Source organism: Carassius gibelio, chromosome A17 (assembly GCF_023724105.1).
Source record: "Carassius gibelio isolate Cgi1373 ecotype wild population from Czech Republic chromosome A17, carGib1.2-hapl.c, whole genome shotgun sequence".
Lineage (NCBI taxonomy): Eukaryota > Metazoa > Chordata > Actinopteri > Cypriniformes > Cyprinidae > Carassius > Carassius gibelio.
Genome location: NC_068387.1, coordinates 26,332,880 through 26,340,379, shown reverse-complemented (window position 1 = coordinate 26,340,379; position 7,500 = coordinate 26,332,880). Strand labels below are relative to the sequence as shown.

Sequence of the window (7,500 nt, the reverse complement as noted above, 5' to 3'; positions counted from 1 at the left end):
TGTTGGTCAGGAGCGTGTACTATTTTTTGGAAAACTTTCTGATGCCCTCTTACAGTGCCCTCAAGATAATATTGTTGTAATGGGGGGGGATTTTAACTGTACAATTAATAAATTTTTAGATAGGAATCACGATGAACCCCATCCATTGTCTGCTGGAATTTTGAAAAATCTGATTGACTATCATGACCTTGTTGATGTATGGAGGGAGGCTTTTCCTGGGGTTAGACAATATACTTGGCTGAAGAGAAATTCAAATAGATTGTCTGGAGCCAGATTGGATCGTTTCTATGTTAAAAAAACACATAGAGATAGGTTCTTTAATAGTTGTATTTCTCCTTCTTTTCTCTCTGATCACCATTTTTGTTCAATATCTGTTTCTGTTGTATCTTCTAAAATCTATAAATCACAGTGGCGTTTCAATAATAGACTTTTACAAGATCACAATTTCCTTCAATCTTTCAATCTTTTCTGGGAGTCTTGGAGAGAAAAGAGAGATAGTTTTCAGTCATTAAGTCAATGGTGGGATATTGGCAAAGTCCATATAAAGATCTTTTGCCAACAATACAATGCAGAAAGTTTCGGAAGCTTGAAAGATGAAATGAAGATTCTTGAAAATAGCATCCTTGAACAAAGCACCAAAAATGCTTCTGATGATTTAACTTCTGTTGATTATATCACAGAGAATAAGCTTCTGTTGAAAAATCTGTTGGAGGAAAGAGGAAAATTAGCTTTTTTAAGAACTAGATTTTCCCAACTTAATGAAATGGACATTCCCACACCATTTTTTTTTGGACTTGAAAAAAAGCAAAAAGAGCAAAAACAATTTCATCAATTGAAACTTCCAAATGGCCGAGTGACAACAAATCAACAAGAGATCCAGTCTCATGCAATTTCTTTTTATGAGGACTTGTATTGTTCTGACCAGTGTGATGATCTAACAACAGACCGATTTTTACTTGAATTGCCAAACATCTCAGAGGAGGAGAGGATAGAGCTTGACAATCCTTTAACCTTTTCCGAGGTTTCACAGGCTGTTCAGGAGTTGAGCCTCGGGAAGTCACCTGGGTTGGATGGGCTTTCAGTGGAATTTTTTAAATCCTTTTGGAGTCTAATGGGCCAGGATTTATATGATGTTTTTGTTGGATGCATTAATGGAGGGACTCTACCTTTAAGTTGCCGGAGAGCAATGTTAACATTGATCCCCAAAAAAGGAGACCTTGGATGCCTAAAAAACTGGAGACCGGTTTCACTGTTATGTGTTGATTTTAAAATCTTGTCGAAAACTTTGACCAACAGGCTTAAACAACATATGACATCCATAATCCATGTGGATCAAACATTTTGCATCCCTAAACGGACAATCTTTGACAATCTGTTTTTGGTGAGAGACCTCATTACTGTTGCAAAAAGACATAAGCTGGACATTGGTTTGCTTTCTCTGGACCAGGAGAAGGCTTTTGACCGTGTAGACCACCACTATATGTTTAAGACTCTGGAAGCTTTTGGATTTGGTCCATATTTTGTATCTTGCATTAAGCTGCTGTATAATAATGTTTATAGTATGCTTAAGATTAATGGATCTTTGATGAGGTCTTTTTCAGTGACCAGAGGCATAAGGCAAGGCTGTCCGTTGTCAGGCCTTTTGTATGCGATGTCTATAGAACCACTTTTGATTATGCTGAGGAAACAGTTGTGTGGTGTTTCCCTTCCTGATTCCCCTGAAATTGCTCCCATTAAACTTACCGCTTATGCGGATGATGTAACGATAGTTATAAAAAATTTAGAGGATATTAATAATTTAACCTATTGTTTAAATAATTTTCAAAAAGCATCATCTGCTTGTATTAATTGGGAGAAATGTACATCTTTTTTGTTGGGTGATTGGCAAACTGTTGCGCCCCCAAAATTGCCAAAACAGTGTAAATGGGGCAGGGATGGTTTTAAAATGCTTGGAGTTTACTTTGGGAATGATCATTATGAAAAGAAGAATTGGGAGGGTCTAGTTGATTGTGTTAACGGTAGACTTCAGAGATGGAGATGGCTGCTTTCACAACTTTCCTTTAGAGGAAGATGCTTAGTAATTAATAATTTAATTGCTTCAATGTTGTGGCATAAGTTTACTGTTCTAGACCCTCCTAAAGACTTGCTCAAAAGTGTTCAAAAGACATTGGTTAATTTTTTCTGGGATAGTTGTCATTGGCTTCCTCCAGGAGTACTTTACCTTCCAGTGGCAGAGGGAGGTCAAGGGCTTATACATCTTGAGTCAAAGATCTTGGCAATGAGGATGCAAACATTGCAGAAACTTTTGTATAGTTCAAATGATTTGCCCTGGGTGCATTTTGGGAGATCTATACTTAAGCATATTGGTGGAATAGGTATGGACAAACAATTGTTTTTAATGAAGAAAACGTTTGTCAAAAAGTTTTCTGATCTGTCTTTTAGCTTTTATGTCTCAGTGCTCAAATCATGGGAATGTTTTGATATATTCAGAACTTGTGAAGAGCACTTTGGTGTGGAAGAACCTATTTTTTTTAACCCACTTTTTGAGCTTCCTTCAAATGTATCTCAGTCTTTAATCAATAGATTCTTGAATTCTGGTGTTACTAAAATTATTGATTTGATCGATTTAAGTAGAGGCCAGTGGAAAACTTCACAGTCACTTGCTGATCAAGTTGGCTTTAATTCTCTTAGAGTAATTGATGGGTTTGTTAGGGGGTTGAGATCATCCATTCCTCTATCATTTGGTCAATCTGTCAGTCATGTTTTGGAGAAAGGTGTTGTATTGATGAATTTCCCTAAGTTAAAGGTGGTTCCCAGAGAATGTGGTATTGATGAAACTGGTTATGTTTCCTTACTAAAAGGTTATGGAGAATTGACCTTTGATTGTATAGGGAAAAAAATACTATACCACATATGCGTTAAAACTTTACATGTTGGTCAGTTGAAAGAAAAAGTTGATACTAAATGGAGATCTCAACTATCTATACCTGAAAATATTCTTCCCTCTTGGAGACTTTTGTATAAACCTCCAATTTCTAAGAGATGTGGTGATCTGCAGTGGAGACTGATCCATTGTATCCTAGCTACAAATAAGTTTATTGCAAAAATGAATGAAAATGTTACTTCGATTTGCCCATTTTGTGATGCTATTGATACAATTTTTCATATGTTTTGTGACTGCTCTAGACTTGACCCTATTTTTGTACTGTTGGAAAGAATTATATCTAAATTGGGGTTCCTGTATACTAACAGCCTTTTTATTTTAGGCTGTGGTTATAGGAAATCTGCACAAGAACAATGTGTACTTGCTAATTTTGTCGTAGGTCAAGCTAAATTGGCAATTTTTAAGTCGCATCAAGAAAAAAATGCAGGCAGAGATGTTTGTATGGTGGCTTTATTTAAATCCTTAGTGGAATCAAGAGTGATTATAGAATATACATATTACAAGCATATTAATAATGTTCTTTTTTTTAAATGGAGATGGTGTGTTAAGGAAGCACTGGTTATAGTGAATGATAATGGGGGGTTGTTTTTTAATTGGTAATTTTGGTAATGCTGGTATTTATTTATTTAAAAATAAAGAGGAAATGTGTGTAATGTGATTGTGATGTAATCCCAAAAAAAATTGTTTTAACTATGGTGAATAAAAAAAGGCGTGTAAAAGTCAAAGTCTCTCTCTCTCTCTCACACACACACACACACTCTCTCTCTCTCACACACACTCTCTCTCTCTCTCTCTCTCTCTCACACACACACACACACACACTCTCTCTCTCTCTCTCTCTCTCTCACACACACACACTCTCTCTCTCTCTCTCTCTCTCTATCTCTCTCACACACACACTCACACACACACAGACAGACACACACACACACACACACACACTCACACACACACTCTCTCTCTCTCTCTCTCTCACACACACACACACACACACACACACACTGACCGCAGGCCGTGGGCGCGGAGCTCTCTGCTCGTGTGTAAACTCTCCAGATCCTTCACGTCCCGAAACAGGAAGAAGACGTCTTTACACTCGGGGTGCGTCTCAAACAACCTGTTACCATGACAACAGACAATCAGCTGCTGCATCACAACAGAAGAATCACAGTCGCCTCCTCAGAGCATCACTTCTTCACGGATCTATTATTTAATGTATCATATAACATTCAGGTCAACAGTTTTGAAGTAGATTTTATTTTTATATCTTTCTGTTTTCATTTTAAGTTTAAGAATTTTCAACTTTTTATGTTTTTGTCATAAAATAATAATAATAAAAAAACAAATATATATAAAAATTCCAGTTAAATTCTATTTTTGGTTTAATTTTTTTCAGCTCCACTATAGAATAAAATAAAGGTATTTGCAACTCTTTATCTCACAATTCTGACTTTTTGAGTTTATATCACAATTTGGATTTATTTTCTAAGAATTGTGAGAAAATGGTCAGAATTATGACATTAGGATATTACCTTTATATACATACATAAATACATACATATACATACACACACACACACACACACACACATACATATATATATATAACATATTGCAAATTGCAATTATTTATGTTTAATTCCATGGCAGAAACACACACACACAAATAATAGAGTTATTTATATATTTAGAGAGATATTTATATATTTAGAGTTTATAGTATATAGAGTTGTGAGAAACTAAATCTGAATTGATATAAATAAAAAGCTTTAAATATATGTTAACAATAAAATATAGAAAGTGTAAAATGGCTCAGATGGAACATTCTGGTCATTTTAAACTGGTTTTAACTTGTTCAAATTATTTTATGCCGTTTCTTTAGAAAATAATTAATTGGTTTTGTATCCAAATGAGGTTAAAGAGTCTCACATGTGATAATGCGACAGAAAACAGAGAAAGTACTGCTGCTAATGAGAACACAACCGGACGAACAAAAATATGTTCTAAGAACGTTTTACTAACGTTTCCATTTACTTACTTTTCCATTTAGTTATAAATATCTTACAAATGTTCTATAGACATTAAAATATTTCCGAAACTTTTTTTTTCTTGGTTATTCAAACATCAACAGAACATTTAATTTGATCCCTGTGCAAACATTACGGGAACGTTACTTTTGAAACAATTAGTAGCATTTAAAATATGCTAGATGAATGTCCAACTACAATGTTTCAGATAAAATAGTTCATGAATGATGTATAAATCATGTTTTTATGGGTGTGTAAACATCATTTTAGATCAAAAACTATCATAGACACAAACATTGTATTTAAGGTACTGGAAGAATGTTTGTTTGTAACATTAAAAGAACGTTGCCAGAACATTCTGAGAACGTTTCCTGTTCGCTGGGAAGAGACCTGATCCAGATTTACATATCTATTGAAATGTTTTAAAGGCACAGGCGCTGCTTAATAATGATCTAGCTACCAGACATCCAGCCTGGTTTGCTTTATTATAATACAAGGAGAGTTTGGGTGAGGGATGCTCCTTAGTTAACATTAGTTAATTTAATCTAACTTACAGTATTTGGAAACTTACTGTAAATCAAACACAAAAACGTCAGAATGTCATTGCATTAGAAACCAAATGATCACCATGTTATAAAGATAAATAGATGAATATGTTATTATTGTTAACTAAAACTAAAACCATAAAGAACAGTTTTCGTTAGTTGAAAAGAGAAAAAAAATTAACTGAAATACACTTAAAAATTTAAGAAAAAAAAAAAAACGTTCTAATTTATTTTTGTTTAGTTTAAGCACTAAAATAACTCAAATTAAAAATAAAAATGGATGGACATTTATAAGCAAAAACTAATAAATATCACAAACACACAACTAAATTACTAAAACATTATCCTAAATTAAAATAAAAACAGAAAATATACAAATAAAATTAATTTCATATTTATTTTTTATGGACGAGAGGAGGAGCTGGGGAGGGAGGAGGGCAATTAATTAACAACGATTGATTTATATATATATATATATTGTTTTCTGACAAATTAATGTCATGATGTGTTCAGAAAGATTTATAAACGTCTGTAGTGGCTTTTTATTTTGAGATTTTGTTTATCCATTAATATGAGCCTCCAAAAATGACTTCGGCCCATAATAAGCCCCAAAAAAGACAATTTACTGACAAAAGGGAGGCTAAAGTGAGCCGACTCAATGCAGCGGAGTCTGAAAATATCTGGATCTGTACAATAATGAGAGCCAGTTTAATGCAAATCAATAAAACAATTAAATATATATATATTAGACAAGCTCAGTGAGACTCAAAGAGATGCAGTTTTTAACCTTCTACCAGCTTCGAGGCATTCAAGTCTTTTTGCTTTAAACCAAACAGAATTAAAACTCTTTCTAAAGATGTTTCTAGAAAGTCTATAATTGTGTATTTCAGCACAAAAGAACTGACGTTCATGTAGCGCATCAGCTCTCTAGAAGTGTGGAAACTGCTTCTGAATCATTATTTTAACCTGATTCAGTTTTCCATTTGCACTTTTCTCTCTATGTTGCTTTACGCCTTGCTCTTTTTCATGATGCCAGAGAATCACTGAATGTAACCGAGAGCAAAAACTCATTATGTTGCTTTATAGTGGCACGGATGTGTTTTAGAAAGATGATATGCTGAATTTCATTGCTAACCGTTAATAAACACCATACAGTATCAATATCCTGCCAGACAACATTAAAGTCAATGTGAAATACCATTTGAAAGCCGTTTTGCTTCTGTAATCTGATTTAAACAGGATTTTTAACAGGAAACCACTGTGGGGCGGGATTTAATTTCACCGTGCATTGATTGGATGGTAAAAAAGTGTCTCTATATGACAGAACTTAGCTTTTTAAAGTGTTTTGCATTACATGATGCACTTGATGTTCTGTTTGCGATCCTAAACTATTTATCATTAATTGACTAGCTGTGTGGTTTTAAGATGCAATATGCCATATTTTTTATTCTTAAAAAAAGACTGATTTTTTTTTTGCAAGATTGATTATATAAATATAAATCCAGCCATTGAATAGACTACGTTATGTAAGATGACTAGAAAGTATATCATATTCCAATAAATAAGCTGTCAATACATTGTGACAACTTGCCCCGCTCTAGCATCAATATGTTAAACGAAACACAAAAAATAAATACGCAATTTTTATTTTTATTACAGTTTTTGCTACTTGAAATAAACATTAACTGAAACAAAATATTAAAAACGTTCACTTATTTACTTAAAGTAATAAAATAACTAAAAGAATAACTAAAAAAACAACAACTAGGCAACATTAAAATGACAAAAACAACAAAATTACTATACATAATATAACAAATTACTAGGATATATATATATATGTGTGTGTGTGTGTGTGTGTGTGTGTGTGTGTGTGTGTGTGTGTCAATATAATATTAAGTCAAAAATCTAATATATGGCTCAAGTAAAGACCGTGACAACTAGCCCCGGTCTGTTCTACACTAGATCGGTTTGGACGAGACGTGAC

General features: G+C 33.7%; 1 protein-coding gene across 1 annotated transcript in view; it reads right to left on the bottom strand.

Moving 5' to 3' along the window:
• LOC127933429 (neuroglobin-1-like) overlaps window positions 1-7,500 on the bottom strand; it is a 27,849-nt gene that overhangs the window by 19,787 nt on the left and 562 nt on the right. Inside the window, exon 2 of the mRNA XM_052530436.1 lies at window positions 3,951-4,058. Within this exon, the coding sequence (XP_052386396.1) occupies window positions 3,951-4,058 (108 nt within the window). The remainder of the gene's footprint in view (window positions 1-3,950; window positions 4,059-7,500) is intronic.